The following is a 22,189-nucleotide window of genomic DNA, read 5'->3' as shown; positions in this document are numbered from 1 at the left end:
TGCTGCAACTGCTAGGGACTTTCCAGAGGGATTCACTGTCATCTGCATCACCACATGGATGTTATCTCCAGTTTTGGCTTGCTTGTACCTGAACTGTCCTGTCGCTTCAGAAACTAGTAAACAAGCAAAAGAGCAATGCCAGCTAATGCTTTCAAAAGTTCTTAGCTCTCATTCCATCAAATAAAATGTAATACAAGTGTTTTTCTCAAAACAAGTGAAAGAAAATAATGTGTAATACAGTGGCTTCTATGCATAATAAAAATGTACCAGTTCACTGCTAAGATCTAATTACATCACAAATGTTTTGCAAAGGGTAAGAAATGGAGACTGCCTATTTTTCTTGGTGCCACGATCTGTTTGCGTGATGTTGTCATGGATCTGCTGCCGTGAAGTCTTTGTCATCCAGGTCATGGTAATCCAAAGAGCTTAAAATGCTCACAACTGCTCTTGTTTTCTTGTAGTTGTTTTTTTAAGATGTCGCATTTCTCTTCTAAAAAGCTTGTTAGACTGATGTGAAATGATATAAACAATAACAGTTGCTGAGCTATCCATTGAGTCCAAGAAGCACTCAATGGATATATAGATTGATATACAGCACAGACCATAAGTTTGGACAAAACCTTCTCATTCTAATGAATGGAAAGGTGTGTCCAAGCTTTTGGTCTGTACTGTAAATGTTTATGAAGACATTTTCCTTGAATTGATTCACTCATTTTGCAAGATGTTGGAGTCGTTGTCTGCAGCAGAGCTCATGTGCGAGTTGTTTTGGACGCATTATTCAGTGTGGAAATGGCCATAAGAAACTCTTTGTTGCATTGTAAATATCAGGTAACAACTGAGGCCACCAGCTGTGTTTATTGTTATTATCTTGTGGTTGACAGTTTTTAGTTGGTTCCTTTAAGGTCTTCAGAGTTAGTTCCTTTGAGTCTGAGTCTAAGAAAAGCAAACGCTGTGTGGTTAGTAACGTCCACACTGTGGATGGGGAAGACCGATGATGTGAAATATGAGATGATCTCTTGTCTAGCACATACAAGGGCAGCCTTGACTCTCTGTTTCACATCAAATTGTACCTTGAATATATTCGATTCGATTCGAAAACACAACACACATGTTGAACACAGCGGATGATAAAAGCAAAATATCAGCAGCTCACAAATGTAAATGTGCCAGCAGTTTACAAACATGAATCCTAGAGATAATTAATCTTTGGTTGACTTGCTGTGTTTGCACAGGGCTCCAAACTGCACTTTAACTCCATATCAATGGGGCCTCAAGTTTTGTGCGAGGCTGCCTGTTTAGTTGAGTTTGTCAGATAATGGGTTTACCGAAAGAACATCATCACAAAATCCTATGCTTACCTGCCGATTGATATTATTATTTCAATACCTGAGATTCACCTGGTTGTCTTCAACAGAATCTAGCATAAAGGTTAAATATTAAAGTAAGGGCTGCATGTATGAAAGATTGGCACCTAGAAAAATTGTGTTTACACCTGGTTTACACAGATTAAAATTTAATTTAAATAAATATGTCGACAATGAGCAGGGATTCTCTTTTTTTATGTTTTGCACACATTTTTGGAGCAGTTTGAATCTTATGTAAAGGAAAAAAGGAAAAGAAAAATGGAACTATTCACATGTAAACCTAGAATTTTGAAAACGATTGAAAGCATTTTTCTCTTTTTATAGATGTATTGTTAATAGGCTTTAAATGAGCCTCTTTGTGGTTCTAATTACCAATGGATCTGTGTTTTGCAACAAAGACCAGGTTAGCAGTGGTGGCAACTTAATCGTGAATTAAAGTAGAAAAGCAATATTCTGAGTTTTTTCTTGTTTAGCAAAGCTACATTGTTTCTATGCTTCTAAAGGATGAGAGATATCAGAAACATGTTGGTCAATTTGTTTTAAATGTCTGTTCTGTGGCTTCTTCAAAAACAACATTAACATTTAGGAATTATGTATCTATTCTGTTAGAAACAACAAAAAAGCTATATTAAATTACCTTAAAAGTGCTAAAACAATCTTATGACAGCTTGAAGTATGTAACTAATCAAATAAATCACTTTATGCATTCGACCAATCGGATGGACCCCTTCACGGTGTTGACTAATTGGATGAAGCCATTTTCTGTTAGATGTGCGCCTCCTGTGTAGACTAGGGCCATTTAAAGTATAATTTGAGGTATGTTGACTCTTTAAATCTCCTTAAATTAAACTGTTGCAGTGAAATGGAAATCATGTTTTTGATTGTTTTGCTATGTGTTTATGTATTGCAAGTTATAAAGTTATATTGTCATCGCAATATTGATCATTAATATCACAAATTGCGCGTTTTCCTCATTTTATTTTATATACATAAAAATGTACTTTGTCAAAGTTTGTGTTATAGTTTTTCTCCTTTTCTCCTTTCTCAGAAACTTTGGATGTCAGCCTTTTAGTAACACTATGAACGTGTTTAACGCCTTGACGTCTACAAATATCTAAAGTGTTTTTTTTTTTCATGGGTAAAATCTTTTTCATATCTTGATATAAATAGAAAATATTTATAATAGCATAAACTTGCTATGCAAATTTTTGGGCTTTTGTGAGTATCCAATGTGATTAACTCATAAAGCTGTATTATGTTGCATTATGTTTTATTCATTCATTCATTTTCTAAACCCGTTTTTGTCTCTTTCGTTGTCACACCTGGCCACTCATGGGCGATTTCAATTCAATTTTATTTATATAGCCCAATTTGACAACAATAGTCTTCTCAACGAGCTGCATACCGGTAATTGTCTAATAAACATGAAATCATAAGGAAAATGGAGTCATAGAATTCAATAGGTAATGGCTAAACTAAACTAAACAGACTAAACTAAACTGGGCATCCCTGACCTTGGACCACCTCTCTTGGTAAGGACAAACTCCTAAAAAAACAGATTCCAAAAAAAAGCGATGAAACCTGAGGGAAGTCTACATGAAGGTGGCATCCTCTCCAAGGACGGACAGGCGATGTACCAGAGCTCTTAAAGAAAAATTAGCTTATCTAACTCTAGAACTACATGTTTAAATAGTCCAGCAGATGGGCTTCATCCAGATGGAGTTGGGGGACGACTGGGGGTACAAGACGAGCCAGAAGCAGGGTCCACAGCCAAGCACAGGAGCAGGAGCACAGATGAGCCAGTGCTGTGGTGTGGTTTGAACCCTGACTGAAAAGCCTTTTTAAGATGTTTGAAATAAAGGGGTGGTTTGATATTGGTCTACAGTTGGCCAGGTTGCTAGGATCTACACTGGGCTTTTTCAGAAGAGGTTTAACCACTGCTTATTTAAATTACTGTGGCACATAACCTGTTTCTAGAGAGGTGTTTATTTTAGTTAATATGCATTCATTAATTAGGGGGAAGGTTTCTTTAAAAAGCTTAGTGGGAATTGTGTCTAAGTGACAAGTTGAGGTTTTGGAGGACGTGATAACTGATGCTATTTCCGCTTGATCCACAGCAGTGAAGCAGTCTAATGTTACAGAGGTATCTATGAAGGCTTTCACTTCTACCGCTTCAGCCAGCTCTGGGCTGATAGTAGAAATAAATTGATTCAACTTATGTCTAATATTTGAGATTTTACTGGACTCTAACTACCAGTTAGTCTGGCAATTGTGCCAAAAAGAAATCTTGGATTATTTCCATTCTCTGCCATTACAGTTGAATAGTATTGGGTTCAAGCTCTACGCAGAGCTTTTTAATGATTTAGGAGGCTATGTTTCCAGGTTTTCAGAGACTGCTCTCAACCGGAGTGGTGCCATTCTCTTTCCAACTTAAGGGTTACTTGTTTAAGACAATGTGTTTCAGCGTTAAACCACGGTGCTACTGTCTAACAAGTTTAGGTTTCTAAGGGGCAAAAATACTGAGTTTACTTCAGAGGGCTTGTAAGGCATTATTAACAAACTGGTCATTTATACTAGAGCTGACGCTATGGGATCTTGTCTCAGAGTATTTGCTCAGCATGTTACTAAGTGTTGGTTGAACTGTGAGTTTAAGTCAGACACAGAATGGTCAGATAATGTCCTTCTAAGCTGTTTTTTATTCACTGGGGCAGTAGCATGTTCTAGTGTAAACTGAAAGGTAATTAGAAAGTGATCTGAAATTATGGGTTATGAGGAAGGACACTCCGCTGGGTAATCTCTATACCATGAGTTAAGACAAGGTCCAGGGTGTGCTTATGACAGTGAGTGGGTTCATTTACATTTTGGGTGAAACCAACATCATCTAATAAAGCTGCAAAAGCATTTTCTAGACAGTCACTGGGGTCATCAACATGAATATTAAAATCCCCTAATATTATAGTTTGATCAGAATCTAAAACACTAGTCGGCCGGGGGGGCCGATAAATAACTATGAATAAAACAGGTCTTTGAGCCTTTCTGTTTGGGTGATATATAGACAATATTCAAATGAGTCACAAACATGTTTGACTTTAGTGGTGAGAATGAGGCTAGACTGTGATATGACTGCTAAACCACCTCCTTTCCTTGAATTCCTGGATTACAATAACTAAGGGGGGGGGGTTGCTTCATTCAGTCTAACATAGTCATCCTGTTGGAGCCATTGTTTGTTAAGGCTAGTAGACTAAATTTGTTATCATTAATTAACTCAGTGACTAAGAGGGACTCAGAGGAAATGGATCTAATGTTTAATCAACCACATTTAATTAAATCATAACTCTCCTTGTTATTGAGAGTACCAGTATCTATTACTTTTAGGTTTCTGTGTCTCACTCCTCTCACTTGCCTTTCAGCATGTAAGCTAAAGCTAGGAACTGCTCAACTATCCCTACATTGGGTTTGCACCAGCACTAAAGGAGGCTCAGAGGAGAGTTGTAAACTGCTGCTCTGTACCCAGGTCTCGAATCTGGGTTGTCAGGTTGCACGACTAAGGCTAGCTGAAATGTTCCTAGGAAGAAGAGCGGCTCCGTCCAGAGTAGGATGGACGCCATCTCTCTGCATGAGACTGGGCTTTTCCCAAAACATGCTCCAGTTATCCACAAAAGCAACGCCGTTTTCTGGGCACCATCTTGCTATCCAGTATTTAAGTGATGAAAAATGACTGGACATTTCATCACTGACTAGGTTAGGCAGGGGACCAGAGATAATTACAGTGTCTGACATTGACTTACACCCTGGACAGGTCGCCAGTCTTAAATAGGGCCACAATCACATTCACACCTAGGGGCAATTTAGAGTAACAAATTAACCTATGAAGCATGTTTTTGGACGGTGGGAGGAAGCTGGAATCCCTGGAGAAAACCCACACATGCACGGGGAGAACATGCAAACTCCACACAAGGTGATTTTGTTTCAGGTCCCCCAGTCAGGACTTGAACTGGGGCCTTCTTGCTGGCAAGAGCGCTAACCAGTGTTCCACAGAGGACCCGCATTATGTTTTAAACAATTTAAAAATTGCTTGTGCTGTTTTACAAAAAAAATATATATATACATTTTGGTTGTAGCACAGTAGTGTAAAGAACTAAAATTCAACATTGAGTAATACTTCCTTCACTGCACGTTCAAAAACATGCAATGCAATATAAGACCAGGCAAGATTTTTTTTCCTAAAAAGGAAAAAAACAAGGCCACGAGATATTAGCAAATCTGTGTAATTTTATGCTTTTATTGACAAATAAGTTGCAATTTCTTCTCCTAAGTATCTAGCTTTTACAGCACACCATTTACTGACAGTAGGAGTAACCACCACCATCTGCTGTACTGATGTACACAGCATCTGTGCCCGAGCATGAACAGTAAAAGATGAGAAGAGAGATATCAAAGCCTGATTGTGTTTTTGGCACAGGTTGGCTGCAGTGACTGTAAATGGGAACTGGACTGAGTGACCCATCCCCCTTCACGTTACAACTAGCAAGTACCAGCTGGTTCCATGAAGCCAAAATCCCAGACTTCTATTGAGAAATAAACAGCTATTACTCAGTCATTCTATTTGTCAGAATGATCATTTTTGCTCTGGAATTTTTTTAAAGGGCATTTATCAACTTTTTTGAGCTTTGAAGGGTATTATAATGTTAATTGCTTACAAAAAACAACCCCAAAGTTAGATATTGATCCATCTCAGAGCATTCCTCTAAAAACCTGCGCTTTGAGCACCAGCCCCTCCCAGTACACAAAAACAAGTGGGTCCTCACATTGTAATAATAATAATAATAATAATAATAAATTTTATTTCAAGCGCCTTTCAGGTCAACCAAGGTCGCTGTACAAGGTTAAAAATAAGAAAAACTGAATAAAACATCAATAAGAAATTATCAGAGTAAAACATGAGTAAACATAAAGACATAAAGACATAAAGACAGGATAGAAAAACAGACAAATGAGGTTGTGTTAACTGAATGGATTAACTGTATGACTGTTTGAAGAGATGAGTCTTGAGTTTGGATTTGAACAGTGGCAGCGAGTCGGTATTGCATATATCTGGAGGAAGAGAATTTCCATAGCTGGGGGGCGGAGCGACTGAAAGCTCTGCCCTCCATGGTGGCAAGACGGGCAGGTGGGACATGGAGTTGGAGAGAGGAAGTGGAGCGGAGATGTCAAAAAGAGGGGAACAGTCCCTTCTAGCAGTGATCAGCAGTGATCTTCAAAAATGCACAATATGCACATCCATCTTTGCAAAAGTTTAGATGTTGTTTGTTTTCAATGGGTGAAACGCAGACACGCTGCCGAGGCCGACTCTAGGTTGACTTCAGAAAATGGGTGTTACCCACAAGGAGCGAAAGCTGGTGCCTCAGAGATAGAGTTGTTTAAATTCTGGGTAGGAAAAAAACTGGCAAAAATAACTAATTTATATATACGGTATATATATATAGACATAGTTTACTATGAAGGGTTTAAGAATAGCATTTTCTACCCCCTTTAACATATTCTTGCTAATCCTATCTTTTTCCTTGATATTTCTTTACTGCAAGTTATTAAAGGTATAAACTGGCCAATCAGAAGCCTTAATAAAAGCATGTGGTTCCCGCTTGCTTTGAACAAGCACATTCCTGATTGGCAACAGTAGTTGCCACATAAACATTAAGTCAGACTGACTCGACTCAATCACTACTTACTGATGTCATCTGGCTCCAAATGGCAGTATGCGTATTTTGTTGGAGCTGAAAGAAAGCTATTTTCTAAGGGTGAAGTCACACTCGCTTGGTCCAGTTCTCTTATACAGTCAATGGTTGGTAATATTGATTGTACAAGAAAACTGGACTGAGTGACTCGTCCCCCCTCGTGCTCCAAACAAGAAGTACCTGCTGGTTCCAAGATTCCATAGACTTCTATTGAGAATTATTTCTCAATAGAAATAATATTACTTATTATTATTGTCAAAATAAATATTCTTGCTCAGTTGTTATAGCTGTTTTGAACATGTTCTTGCCAATCCTAATATTTTTTTTTCTGGCACTGGCACTGGCAAATCAGATGCCTCAACAAAAGTATGCAGCCTCACGTCGAACGTTCAAAATGTTTGATTGACAGATTTTCCCGAGCTCGCTTTCGAGTGGGGGGTTTGGCCTTCCAAAAACCCCACTCTTGATTGGCGAGAGCGGTTTCTATAGAAACAATTACTTAGACCTGTTCGGACCGATCAATACCTACTGACAATGTCTGACTCCAACATGTTGGTGTTCGTATTACGACAAATGGCGACCGAATTGGCTTAATTTTATTGGAGCCGGAAATAATCAATTTTTCCTCGGGTGACGTGACACGTGACACTCGCTCAGTCCCAATTTCTTTTACAGTCAATAGCTGGTACAGATGGTGTGCTGTGAATAAAGCATATATTTAATCACTTTTTGTTCTGTTCATAGCCACAGAATGCTTTGCCTGCTTGCAGAAGTCACCACACTGTTCCCTGGTCTCAGGAGTATGGTGGAGGATAGGGTGGAGCTGTGAGCGCAAAAGAAGACAGTGCATGCTATGTAGTCAGCAGTGGGATAATATATGAACTGCAGCCTAATAGTCTTAAATATAAGCAAAACATTGGTTATGAGACTATTTGGATTGTGACAAACAACTTTCACTTAATGACAAAGGGGGCTGTTTTACTTTTAAATAAATTATCTATCTACCAGTATTTTCTTTACCCACTTATTCCTATTCAGGGTTTTAGGGTAGCTAGAGCCTACCCAGCTGTTGTCAGGCAAAGGCTAAATTTTCTATCCTGCAAATATTTAACAACTAGGTGCTATAAAGGAAAACATAGGAAATATTCCTACCCTTGTTTAAAAAGTCACACATTTCTACAAATTAGTAAAGTTATTGCCTTATTTATTCAGTTTACAGTTGGGAATTTTAGTCTATTACTTTATAGGTAAATTTAACCTTGATTTCAAATGACAAAATCTAGTAGATAAATGTTTCATTTTTGCAAATATTTCTAAACCCAGTATTTTATAATAGAAGTCTATGACATGTGTGGACTTTACTGCACAGTGCTCCCAACTGGATTGCTCTTCAGCTCCATGATCACAGGACCCTCAAGTTTCAGTTCAAGTGTGAATTTTGGGCAAAAACTAGTGTTTACAATTAAAATAATACAAATTTTAACAATAATATTAAATCATACATACAATTATTCAGTGTATATTGTGGGCTACATTGATGCGTGTTGCCATTTTTGGTCATTTAATCAGCTATTAGTGTGCTAAAACGGTCCAAAGGATTTTTTAGACTTGCAACTTCAGCTGTAAACACAATTTTGTGAATAAAACAGCTGGATTATACATTTCTGGTAAAGGCTGAGCTGGAAAGAACGTTTGAACAGTAGATTTGGTATTGTTACTATATGTAACTACATTTTTTTGTACATTATTTGACTTAATTCTTGCAATATTTTCTTTTTATTTTAGGTAAAATAACCTTACTATGAGAAAAAATCTTGACTCTTTCTTGGTGCACAAGATGGTAGGCCAATGGTCTTAGGTGACATTAACAGAAGACACACAATGAATTGATTTAAAAGTGTTTATTACTCAAAAAAAACAAGAAAGGAAAGAGTGGAGGTAGGGACTGTAGCAAAGTCAGAGGCAGAATTTCTTTTGAAAAACACATCTAAGTATCCTTTCACAAACTCAAAAGTCTGCCAAAAATCTCCCACACACTCCAGGGTGTAACAATTCATTTCAACAATGATTCAATTCTTGTCATAATTTGTGGTTGATGATATGATTCTCAGTCAATGTTGGTACATTTTGAATGATCTGATTTGATCTAATTCACTGACCTAAAATCAATCCAGGACATCTTTAGCCAAAACTTCCACCAGTGTGACTCAGAGATAAATACCTGGTAGTGAACAGCGCAGGTGAAGTTTACAGATTCCTTGTATTTCTTGCAACAGAATCAAGTGTAAATAAAAAAAATGTACAAGGAAATAAGTAAACAAGAATTAATGTCAATTCCATTAACATTTTAGTTTCATAAAACTTCAATCCACTGTTGTTTTTTACATCAAAATAATACAAAGGGAACATTTTTAGAACATTCTTCCTCACTGTATGGTCACATGTCTTTGCTAAATTCAAAGTGGATTCCATTGGACTGGAATGACGAGTGATCATTTTTTGTTGCCATCACATGGATGGGATGGCATTTATTAGTTTTTACGTTATAGCAAAATAAACCTATTGTGCCTCAATCCAAATGATATTTTCCAATATTGATATAATCGATTTATTTCATTTTGAAGCAATTTTATAATGCTATAGGTCGATTAGATTTGATCTGATTAACAACTTGCCTCGGACAGGTTGACCTGGTTGTAATCGTAGGAATATAAATCAATGTATTAGTTAAGTCGAGTAATGGTTACACCCCTACTCCAGCATTTAGGCGGCACTACAGCTCAAATGCATTCCCACAACAAAAAAGGTGGGCTATGAAGAAGGTGGTACCTTAAACTGTCGTTGATAAAAAGTCAATCGATGGTTATATCTCAGCTAAAACCAAATAACTGAACAATAAGTGATTTTTAGATTTCCAAAACTCCACAAAGGAAATGGAATATTTTTTTTATTGGCTTCAGCCAAACTGTCTGTCAACAGTCAATAAAAATGCAAATGAAAAAATTGACACCTACTTCCCTGATAAATCTCAGTCAAGGTTGCTTTTGCTTCCATGGGGCATTTGGCCTCTTTCACTCAGTGTCTTATCCCTTCGATACACAAAGGCTAGATTAGAGGATTAGCATTCACATGGCTAACGCTAACGCTGGTACCAGTGCTACAGATGGCATAGTGGGACACATGAGTGTGCAAACACATGCCCAGACACATGCAAAGTGGGTCATATCCTGGTGTTTGTCTGTTAACTTTAATTATTGTGATGGTTGGTGGACATGTTGTTTGTCAGGAATCAAGTGGCTTAGATTACAGTCCCTCAAATGGTTTAAAAGCTATTACAATGCGAGTGCTAACAGTATGCTGCGGAAACATGTTAAAAAAAATACAAACACAATAATAAAATGTAGATTATAAAATACTACAAAAACACAGTACATTTCCTTTTTTCACTGACTGAATGCACAATTTTTAAAGCAAGGAAAAAGATGTTGCTCCTCCTAAAGTGCAACTTCAAAACTTTTTTACAAAAGGAAAAAAGTCTGGAATCATTGTATGCCTTATAGGCCCTAAACACATTTTGTCTTAGTATTACCTGTAGTTTATTCAGTATCAAATATGCCCAAATGTATTCAAATGGCTTCACAAAAGTAATTTTCCAAAGTAAAAGCCTAAAACAACATACAGTGCTGCTTTGGCCAAAGCAATGGTCTGTTAAGTAATCATTTGTGATGGATTCAGATATTAAACTAAACATAGGTTTATGTAAATATGTGGTTTTAAACTTTGTTTTTGTGGTATAATTGTGCTGTTGAACTTTATACAGCGAAAGCTTTTTCAAGTCAAAGGTGGTAAAGATGGTTCTAGGGTTGTGTAAGGCTCTGTCAACACCTTTTAACCAATAATCTCTCAGAGCAGATCAGGGGGTTGTGCTCGTCTATATTTAAACAATAAAGTAAGAGTGTTTTTAGAATCTCTTTTTGCAAAATTGAGCCGTAGCTGCCAAAGGAAGTTGGCCGTGTATTTTTGTTATTACCAAAAAATATACTGCATTTAGTAAAATGTTTATTTTGTGAAAAGAAATAACATATTGCAAAGGTATCATGTTTTTAAAACACTTTAAATAACTAACAAACCAAATAAACTTTTCATAAATATTTTTTTATTTACATGTGTTTTTCTGAAACCTAATTTTCACAGACTACTTTTAAAAATTCTGACATACACATATACACTGAATACACTGAAATGTATACATTTTTAGTAAAGAAAGCCATGTGTAAATAAATCAAATTGCAGCTCTGTTAGATGCAGGAGATCACATTGCTCAGTTTTTATTTTTGACTATTTTATGATGTTTATCATTTTCCCTCTCTTCTTTTCCTTTACTGTAGTTACCTCTTATACTGGGTCACTGAACTAAGCTGTCTAAGCTTAACTGCCCCTCAGTGGTTAAGCTAACTAAGTAGTTGAGCAACAGCAGGTGGCATTGACACAACTCAGATATGCTCATAAGGCATATCTGCAGAGTAAGCTGCAGGGATAGGTGTCATTACACCGTCAAAGTCTGGCACAGTCTGACGGCCAGCCTCTTTCCTCAGCCATTTTGTACAGCACCAACAATCCAAGAGGTGCAAGGTGGTCGTTTCCCACTAAGATCTAAGGATGTTGTTGAGAGGATTAACCATATGGTCATGAAAGACACCCCAAATCACTGTTGTTTTTTTATTTTGCTCACCAGGGACACAGAAAAAGTCCTTTCTCTTTCTTCCTTTTCTTTTTTTTGTTTATTTGTTTTTGATTTCCTTTATTGGAGCTACCTGTTGATAGCTAAGCTAACAGCTTGTCATAAAGAAATTCGTAAGGGGAGTAGTTTTCTGGCCAGTTAAAAAAGCATTGATGTCAAACCTCATAGCAGTTTAAGGAAATTCTGTAGTGAATTTATAGTCTGGATTTGGCTAAAAGAATTACATCTGTGGTATTCTGCTTTAACTTAAACTGTGTGCCACATGGTTTCTCTGCGGTTAGGAAAAAGTACCTACCACATTAATTAGTTTCTGATCAAAAGTGATGGGGTGTAAAAACATCCGTAACACTCTTTTCAATAACTGAAACCGGCTCCTTAAGAAATGTAGTTATCTAAAAAAAAACATGATTTGGTTACGTGGATTAATAGGCGAAAAGTGCTATAGTTTCATGTTATCATGATGTAGGGCAGAAAGTTACAGTTGTCCCATTCTTAGCATCTTGTATGGAGTTTGATGTCACCTTGCTCTGTTTTGTTGTTGCAGAGACTGACAAAGACTTGAATTGGGGAGTAGGCATGTATTATGATCCTAATACACCTGTGCTAGCACTTCAAGCACAGGTAAAGGATACTGTATTCATTTATGGTTCAAGATCTCTTTACATTTTAATCTTATTCATTTATCCGTCTATCCATCTTCTAAACCTGCTTAATCAGGGAGATACAGGAGCCAACTGAGCTACTGTTGGGCAAAGGCGGGGTCCATCCTGAATAGGTCTCCAAACTGTTGCAGGGCCTCACTCACATTCACTCCTAGGGGAAATTTTGAGACATCAATTAACCTATGTAGCATGTTTTTGGACTGCAGGAGGAAGCCAGAATGCCAGGAGAAAACCCATGTATGCACGGGGAGAACACACAAACCTCACACAGAGAGGACTTGGTTGGGTTTTGAACCAGAGCCTTCTCGCTATGACGCAAGAGCGCTAACCATTGCGCCCTTATGCAGCCCCTTATCCATTTATGGTCTAATTCTAAACTATGCTTTTGTAAGGAGTGAGATCGGTAGGTCAGAACAATCTTGTGTGTCTTAAAATACCTTCTTAGTTAAAAAGAAAAGACAGATATTGGAATTTTTTTTATTTTTTATTCAAACCTTTTTTTATACTAAAGGGTCAGTATAGAGCACACTTTCTTTTACAAGTACACACTCCCATTGTTACAGACATCTCTAGATGCCCTTTTTGACTCTGAAAGGCTTCAATGGGGTCAAGGACCTTGCTTAATGGCACCATAGCACATTAGGAGTTGGACAAACTCTGCTAGGCATCCATAACACCCAAGTTTAACCCTACTTTACCTGAAACCTGAACCAGGAATTGTCAGGATGGTAGTTTATGTCACCTGAGTGTCACTGAGTGTGTAAACAGAAATATCTTTGTGTCTGTTTGCGTGTAGAAAAAAAAGTGCAATTCCAGAAAAAAAACCAAGGTTAATGCTAAGTTCTAAGTACTTTAAACATGGTTGTTGCGCTCGTTGTTGTTTGTGATAGTTGCGCCAGCATCAGCACAATAAACAGACCTTTACCTTCACATGTGTCAAATGTGCCTAAACTCAGCTTCAAGCTTTTAACAGTGAAAGGTAAAAATGATAAGAGCACAAAAGAATTGTTAAGATAATAAATATGGAAAATTCACGTCGAAAAAGCAATACAACATGGCATTTGAAATTTTTGTTGAATTTAAATAGAAATAGCCGATAGACAATGCAGCTTTGTAACAACAAAATATGAAGCATTTGAGTTGTCAAGTCATCATTCCCCTTTAAACGCTGCACATTTCCCAGCACTTTTTAGTGAGGCCAGATTGGTCCATGCTCCTTCCTTCACATCTACATACTGTAGACTACTTATACCAAGTCAGAAGTGTAATTGATTATTTTTGCCTAATGAGCAAATTTAACCTTTGTTTAGTGAGGACAATTTCGTTTGAAGTTCTCTTTTTTGCAAAAAAGAAACCAAATTCTGGATGTTTTCTGACACACAATACACAATCCAATAATTTGATAATTTGTCACCGAGCTTAGACTGTGGTATTTTAAGATTTTTTTAAGTTAAATCAGCAAATATTTATCTTTTTTTCCCCAGAATTCTTTTGGTTAAATTTTTAACTTTAAATACCTAGCACCTTTTTGTCCAGAACAGTTTAATTAAGGTTACATTTACTATTTAGAGACTAGAGTTCGATTTGATATATATAAATTGTTTATATTACTGTATTTAAATTCTTTACTGGATGAAGAATTCTTGGGATAATGTCTATTTATCATTTTTGCAGTAAAATGCAAATATCCCAGACCTTTAAACTTCTAAACGTGGCTGTTATGGATAAAGGTTTTATGTTAGATTACCAAATTTGAGACCGCCTGTTTAGTATATACAAAATGAATATGACGTGCTCCTCTGTGCTATATCTAAATTTATTCCAAAAGGTTGTTTTTCAGAAAATGTTGCAGTCCAAGACTATAGAAGAGTAAAATTTGGTCCTGTTTTTAAAAGGTTTGTAAAAAAGTTATGCCAGTTGAACATCATTTTGTGTTTAACTTTTGTGGCACGCAAATTCAAGCACCCGCTATTAAACACTGTGTGCAACTGCTAATGGTTTTTATATCTGTGAAGTAATCTGAGTTTCCTGATGAGTAACAGTCTGGATGAGTCATTGTGCAGGTAGGCTTAGTGTCGGCTGACCTATATACAGTAAACAGGGTGACAGCTGAAGCGAACTGAAATCCTCAGTGGTCGAACACACAGTTCAAACGAGTCCGTCAAAGTGGACAGCTGTTTAGATTTTGGAGGAAATACCATCCCAGCACCTGTTTGTGAAACACTTGTGATGAAGCATACGCAGCTTAAATACTTGTACATGATATCATGCCTGTGTACATTTTTTTTTCCAAATTTTTTTTTCATGCAGATCTTATTGTCAGAGTCATTCAGCAGAACATGGGAGGAATTAAAATGGAAGAGTGGAGAAAGGTATGTTTCTTCTAAAACCCACCTTTCCATCAAACAAGAGCTGGTGCTTTTTATTCTAGAGCCAGTGCTCAGCTGGTTACACTCATTTGCTTCCAATTAATCCTGTTTGTAGAGCCAAACCGCATCGTGCTGGTAAATAAGGCTGTGGGTTTGGTGTTTTAATGTTCCTCTTTCCTCCACCCCTGGTTGTTGGCAAACCAACAGAAATGCTAAGTGTTAGCGTATGTTAAGAACATGTTCTAAAGTTGGTGTTTAGACAGCAGAAGCATGGGGTTGGTTCTCCCACAACAAAAAAGAAAGAAAAAAGGGCTTTAGGCAGGACCTGGCTTCAAATTTGCACCAGCTTGGTGGATGCATTTTTATGTAAGGGAAAATGAATTTAATTCACCAATGCAGCACCAGTTTACAAACATTTTTGGTAGTCTTATTTATATTAAAGTATAAATAGTTCAACTCTTAAATATTATAAATTCTGTCACAGAAATAATAGTGAATTTTTATTTGTAATAATGTTCAAAGCAATAATTCTCATGGATTTTTTTGTTATTGTTGCACTCACCCTGCTTTTTGTGTCTGTGTTTGTTCTTCCAGCCAGAAAACGTTGTGCTGTTGCTACAGGTAAACTTCCTCAAAACTGACATTTTGACCGACACGTTGCACATTTCATCACAATCCCATCCAGGAGCACAGAGTATCGTAATGACCGCCTGACTGTTGGTTTACTCTGCAGTGGATCCACTATGAAGCTGGATTCCTACTTTGTACGAGCATTGGCATCGTGTTTGTGGTCCTGACTCCCATCATAGCCACGTGTTTCTGCATGTGTCGATGCTGTGATAACTGCGGAGGTGAGATGCATCAGAGGCAGAGGAAAAACGCAGACTGCCACAGAGGTTTCTTCACCGCCTCTCTTATCGCCACCACCATCTTCATCATGTGAGTTGTCATCCTCTTCTTTATTAAGATTATTTGTAGCTCTCCTAATACAGTTATTGTTTATTATCAGGAAATATTTGAGTGGCATTGGGAGGATTTGGGGACCCTGTTATGTCATACTGGGATTGCAACTAAGGACATTTGGAAAATACTTTTAACTTAGTATTAGTGGACTAAAATGTATTGCAACCTAATGTTTGCATTAATTTGAGCCCACATTAACAAATACAGTTGGTTAGACCCTTAAGAATAAAAATGTGGAATATTTACCACAGCTTTTCCATTTTATTGGTTAATTTATGTAAGATTTTTTTGGTTTTCTGTATAAAATAGTTTTCTGTTATTTTGTTATTAAACTAAAGCAACACGTAAACATCAAAATAAATTTGAAAGCAACATTTTTCCTTGTTGAATTTTTGCTGAAATCCACCCTCGAATAAACAATCCAGATCTGTGCGTATGTGTATCTGCAAATGTGAAGGACGTAGTTGCTCAGAAACTAGATCCAGAGGGTGCAGGACAGTTAGATGTTATTGATATCACTGATAGGCGGGGAAAAGCCCCTCTGCCTGAATGAGTTCTTTCATATTACAAACATGAATGGTCATACAGACAAAATCCACACATTAAGCCTCCCTAAGGTAGGTTTAGTTATGTTGCTGTACTTTTCATTTTTGCTCATCTTTCTTTTATTTCCAACAATTTTGCATAAGAGTTTGGCTCTTGTGACTAAGGTCAGGATTTTAATTTTTAGCTTGAATCTTGTATTTCGTGTTTTTAGCCACCTTAATTAAAAATATTGCCCAAAAGTTTTTGAAGAATCATAGTGAATATTTTCATCTTTTGATGATATCAGTGTTTTAACAGAAATGAAAAAAAGCATGTGAACTATGGGAAAGGAAGTTGGTGTTACAGAAACACTGGCCTATTCTTCCTAACTGTTCGTATTTGTCCTATAAAGTAACTGTAAGTAACCTCATCCTGGCTACTAAACCCAAGTGAGTTCTCCAACATTTGAACCCGAACAGTGCAGAAGTCTTTCCTATGTGTCACTGAGGCCCCCTGCTGGCTAACTGACATCTCCTAATCCCTCTTAACCCCTGACCCTAACCGCTTACTGCGTTTTTTTAGCCTGGGGGTGTTTGTCGCATATGCTGCCAATCACAATATCAGCTCTCAAATCCGAAACACTCGGCGACTCATTAACACCAACATGAGAGACTTGAAGACATTTGCTAACAACACTCCTGCGGTAGGTTCTTCCACAAACACAAATCTACATGTAAATCATGGAAAGGAGGGCAGACTCTGATTTTACTGTGTTTCCTGCTGCAGCAAATCGAATACCTGACAGCCCAGTACACTACAGCAAAGAACAAAGTCATGTCAGACCTTGACAGTAAGCCATGCAGTCTTCTTTCACCTCCTATTTGACACGTTCACGGTCTTACACAAGTTGTCATGAAGCTCTGTCTGTGCTGCCTTGCAGACATTGGACCTTTACTTGGAGGTAGGATCCACATCCATCTGGAAAAAGAAGTGGTTCCTGCACTGGACGGTGCTCTGCGACTGGCAGGAGGTAATCATGATTTTATTTGTTGGAGTGTCAAAAGAAGTTTCTGTACATTCTGTGAATTACAAGCCAACTGTTAAATGATGAGAGCTTTAAGCAAAAGTAAAACACTTTTTTAGATCATATAACACTTTCATTTCCATCAGTTGTTAATAACTGATTTGTTTCTACCGTATTTGGTCCCCCAGCAGAAAAACTTGCAAAGGTTGTTAATACATGTTGTTTGAGTTTTCCTAATTGTTTTTACCAATCACAATCCTTTCTTTACAACTTTTTATTCTTTTTTTTGTCATCCTCACATCCTCTTTTCTTCTGTGATTTTCTCACATTTCCTTTCATTTTAAGCAAAAATTGAGAATGCCATCAAAGGTAAACTTAGCTGATTTGGATTCATTGGTGTCGTTCTCAAGACTTTGTGTTAGTGGAAACAAATATTGATGTTTTCAATTCCATCCTTTGTCATGGTTTCCTTTGTGAATTGTAAGCCTGTGTTGGTGTTTCACTCTTTTTATCAGTCCTTTTTTTTGTGAGTTTAAAATGTTCACGGCTTGACTAAACATGTTTGTCCTAAAATATTCTTGAATTGATTCATGTTTGTAGCCATGCGGGAGACCAAAGAGGCCCTGGAGAATGTCAGCTCCTCTTTGGAAATTCTTCAGGAAGGAATAGGGAAACTTCAGGCGAGTCTGTCTGAGGAGCGTGCTTCTCTGTCCAACACTCTGTCTGACCCCGCATGCACCAACGGAGCCGTGTCACCCACCTGTAACACCATCCGTTCCACTCTGCCTCAGCTGGGAATCAATGCCGACTACTCCAAGGTAATGAGAAACGGTCAAGCAGAACTTATTAAAGAGATTTAACTTCATGGAAACTTGGTTTTTAATATCAACGTGTTTTGCTTTTTTTGGCATTGTGTCTTTTCTCCCAGCTTCCTAATGTTGGTCATGCTTTGGCCAATATCAACACTGTTTTGAGAATAGACCTCAGCAACATCGTTCAAAGGGTTGGTGTCTATTTGCAGCTCATTTTGCTCTTCATTCTACTAATGTTTGTATAATTCACCATCAGTTTCCTCCCCTTTTCTCTGCATGTTTTCTCATGTAGGGTTATGCCTCTTTTAATGACACTCCAAAGCTGGTCAAAGAACAAACCAGAAACATTGTCACAGGTATGAAAGCTCACTGGTGTGTTTTATTCAGCTCTACCTTGTAAATAAGATCAGATAATGTGTTGAATGAAGGATCTCTCATATACCTTTTTGTTTCTCACATGCCTTCTTGTGTTTGATGAAACTCAGCTTTGCCACGTAAGTACGATTTTGATCTCATCTCATATTTTTGGCTCATATGACCTCTTGTACAATCACTCCAATAAAAACGTGTGGAACAGTGGAACAGTACATTTATTACTGTCTTGCGCAGTGGCGGACCATGCATTACACACCTGGGCCTTCAGTAGGGCTACATCTGAATGCCTCTAAATAAACTAAATAAACAAAATTGTAAACAACTCTCGCTGTGCAACTACAGCCAGAACAGAACACTGAAAACAACCACATATGGAATATTATTTGGAATTTTATTTATTACGATATTTATCATTTCACTCATCAAAACATCTGATTAGTTGAAGACAAAATCCATCCTCTTCTCTTTCCTCAAAAACAGTTTGATCACCCTGTCATGTAGATTATGGTCTTCAGTTCCGTCAAGAAGTCCTTTTCTATTCCATCAAGGCCAGTGCTGAGAGCCGAATCTGTCCAGTTGTGTTTCTGCATAGCTTTTAATTCACTTTAGAGCCGAAAATGTCCGCTCGACAGACAGTGGGCATGGGGATGGTCAGTGCCAAACACACTAATGTGCATAGCTGGTTCATGCTCTCACTCAGATTTTTCTGGTGATTCAGAAGGTCTGAATACTGTGACATTGCCTAAGACTGCTAGATTGGTTGAAAAAAATTAATGTCCAACATTAGATTTTGCATTACAAGACCTTCACAACTCTTGCTGAAGACCCTTATCCTGCCCGGCAACAAAGGACAGCTGAAATGCAATTGGTTAAATGCTCCTACAGTATATGAAAATTCATTTTTCTGGAAGCAGCATAACAATCATAAACACAATAAAAGGGAATAGACAGACCATTTGGAATGATTTAATGAGCATGCATGGACAAAATATAATAAACACATGATTCAGATATTTTTTTTAGGCCTTCAGAGAAGGCCTTGAAGGCCCTGACGGCCCACCACTGGTCTTGTGTGGTATGTAATATGACTTTTTGTGTGTTTGTAGGAGTAAAAGGCATGCTAGACAAGATTGGTGCAGAGATCAACGGCTTCTCCAAGATGTTCCCAGTGGAAGCCTCACTTGCCAATTTCACTAACTTCCTTAATGAAAGACACCGGAGCATTGAGGCATTTTACCCACAGATTGACCAAATGGATTTTTACAGGTTTGTGTCTATAAATAATAAACTACTCAGAAATGTGGTGAGGTTGCTGTTTATTTTGTCATGTGTGACATGTCACATCTTAAATCTTTCTGAGTAGATTTAAGTCAGTGTTTTTTTAGCGTTCAGTCATCAGCGTGTCTGTTGCTGCAGGTGGATTGCCTGTGTAGCAGTGCTCTGCACGATTGTTTTGATCCTGGCCTTCAACATTCTCGGCCTGCTTTGCGGCTCCTGCGGCTACGATAAGCAGGCCACCCCAACAACGCGCGGCTGCCTGTCAAACACTGGAGGAAATCTGCTGATGGCGTAGGTCACCCTAACATCACCCCTTTTTCATTACCCGGGGAGATTCTTGTCAGTTCATTTTTAAATTATTGCAATGCAATCAACTGTTGTTTCAGGGGTTTTTTTTTTTCTCCTTAAGCACACCTTGCATGATCATTTTGATAATAGACGTGTTCCTGCACTGATACTGGGCGGATAACATGTGATTGATTTTTTTAAATATTGCCGCTCTTTCTTTTGTGTGGAGTTAACATAAAAACATGACATGAGTAGATGTAAAAGGTCTTTTGAAATATAACCATGTTTTGATTAATCATCCTCATTCTTCTTTGACCTTTTTTAATTTGTTTAAAGTTGATATTAATCTAGGATTATTCTAAGTTACTCTGTGCAAGAGCTACATTTCAAGATAATTTTCACAGATCTTTATAATCTTCAACAACTATTATGATTGTTTTTGTTTTTTATAACATGGTTATTTCATGGATACCGAAAAAGCTCTAATTCATTTGGAGTTTTAAGATCAATTTTTGTAAGAATTAATCAAGGACCGTGGGTGAGCAAAGGTATGAGCAGCAGATTAGATGGAGTTGGGGGAAAAACCTAAACCTTTTTTTAATGCAAATTGATAGATAAAATAACAAGAGCAGGAACTAAATTGACAAATCTGAAATGAGAAAAGAAACGAAAAGATAGCAGGAGGACCTGACAGGAAACCAGTACTAGTAATCCAGTGATCACTGATCATTGAAACATGCTGTAAACAGTAGCTAAGGAAAGAAGAAACACAGGAACTGAAGAAGAAAAAACACCAAGTTAACATAAATTTAACATAACTAAAGTCAGTGGGAGTGGTTAGTTAGATAGTATATACACTTAGCTTCACAAAAATATTCAGGTTGTTTTTCCATTTAAATTAAAACTGTTAACAAAAAGGCAAACAGCACCACACTTTTCTTTAGATTCCACAATCAAACTATCAGCTTTTGTTGTTCATGTATAGTATGGTCATATTTTGGGCTTTGATATTGCACTGAGAGAGTCACAGTAGTTTCAGATGTCAGTATTTTTCATACCCTTGGTGTTTATTTTGGCATTAGCTGGGATGATATTGTTGAAGACATGAAATATAAGACATTTTTAAAGCAAAGTTATCTGTTTCAGTGGGGTAGGCTTCTCCTTCATCTTTTCCTGGGCACTGATGGCTATCGTAACAACCCTGTTTGCTGTCAGTGGAAACACGGAGAAGCTAATATGTGAACCTCTGGCCAACAGACAGCTTTTCAAGGTATGAAAGACAAGCTCTTTTTTCATATTCTCCCATCCTTTCTCTAAGATTCTTTTATAAAAATGTATCTAAACATATTACCATTGCAAGTGCAAAATAAACAGAGCTGTTTACCTGTATGTCTGCAGATTATAGACACGCCATTCCTGGTTCATCCTGAAAAGAAGAATTTTCTTCCTGGGATGCTCTTCCAAAATCCAAACATTGACTTGACTTTGGGTAGTGTTTACAGGTACATCTAATCATGTTTAGTAGTTCTAAAAAGCCTAGAAATTACACCAAATATAAAGTCAATTAAAGAATTTCTTGCCCATTCGAATACAATTTCACATTTGACAGTTAAAAAAAGTAAAGCAGTTTAGATCAAAATGCAAATTTTTCATAATTATCTAAAGTCCTATAAGGATTTAAATATTCAGAACATGTGGAAGTAAAATGTGAGATTTTTGTCTAACAGGGAGTGCTATGAGAACAACGGTCTGTATCACGCTCTGCAGCTGGAGACCATGTTCAACATCAACTCATTCCTCAACAGAACAGTGGTAGGCATCACTTCAGCTCACTTGATGCTACGTCAACTTAAAAAAAAAAGACGTATTACCCCTTTTATTTTGTGTTTCCTAATAGTACAACAAGGATCTGGCCAAACTGTTTGAAAGTGTGAAAGTGGACCTAAAAGATATCACCCTGCTGGAGCAGGCAGGCAGAGACAATCTGATGAACTTTGCCAACTCTGGAATAGGACAGATTGACTATGCCGCTTTCCTTTCTGAGGTGATGAAG

The 22,189-nt window shown here is 37.4% G+C and overlaps 1 protein-coding gene across 7 annotated transcripts in view; it reads left to right on the top strand.

The window, feature by feature from the left end:
- The window catches only part of LOC101156064 (prominin-1-A), a 32,851-nt gene that overhangs the window by 2,207 nt on the left and 8,455 nt on the right, over nt 1-22,189 (top strand). For 5 of the 7 annotated variants that reach the window (XM_023957872.1, XM_023957866.1, XM_023957854.1 and 2 more), the window contains exons 2-18: nt 14,813-14,874; nt 15,466-15,492; nt 15,605-15,810; nt 16,942-17,062; nt 17,146-17,209; nt 17,300-17,389; nt 17,729-17,752; nt 17,984-18,201; nt 18,312-18,386; nt 18,488-18,551; nt 18,681-18,689; nt 19,677-19,836; nt 19,987-20,139; nt 21,283-21,406; nt 21,535-21,638; nt 21,864-21,948; nt 22,034-22,180. In XM_023957872.1, the coding sequence (XP_023813640.1) occupies nt 14,813-14,874; nt 15,466-15,492; nt 15,605-15,810; nt 16,942-17,062; nt 17,146-17,209; nt 17,300-17,389; nt 17,729-17,752; nt 17,984-18,201; nt 18,312-18,386; nt 18,488-18,551; nt 18,681-18,689; nt 19,677-19,836; nt 19,987-20,139; nt 21,283-21,406; nt 21,535-21,638; nt 21,864-21,948; nt 22,034-22,180 (1,733 nt within the window). The remainder of the gene's footprint in view (nt 1-14,812; nt 14,875-15,465; nt 15,493-15,604; nt 15,811-16,941; nt 17,063-17,145; nt 17,210-17,299; nt 17,390-17,728; nt 17,753-17,983; nt 18,202-18,311; nt 18,387-18,487; nt 18,552-18,680; nt 18,690-19,676; nt 19,837-19,986; nt 20,140-21,282; nt 21,407-21,534; nt 21,639-21,863; nt 21,949-22,033; nt 22,181-22,189) is intronic. The other 2 variants (XM_023957856.1, XM_023957864.1) reach the window with 1 other exon arrangement.

Source organism: Oryzias latipes, chromosome 1 (genome assembly GCF_002234675.1).
Source record: "Oryzias latipes chromosome 1, ASM223467v1".
In the NCBI taxonomy this organism is placed as follows: domain Eukaryota; kingdom Metazoa; phylum Chordata; class Actinopteri; order Beloniformes; family Adrianichthyidae; genus Oryzias; species Oryzias latipes.
The sequence above is the reverse complement of the archived record's forward strand: the minus strand, read 5'-3'. Positions and strand labels throughout refer to the sequence as shown.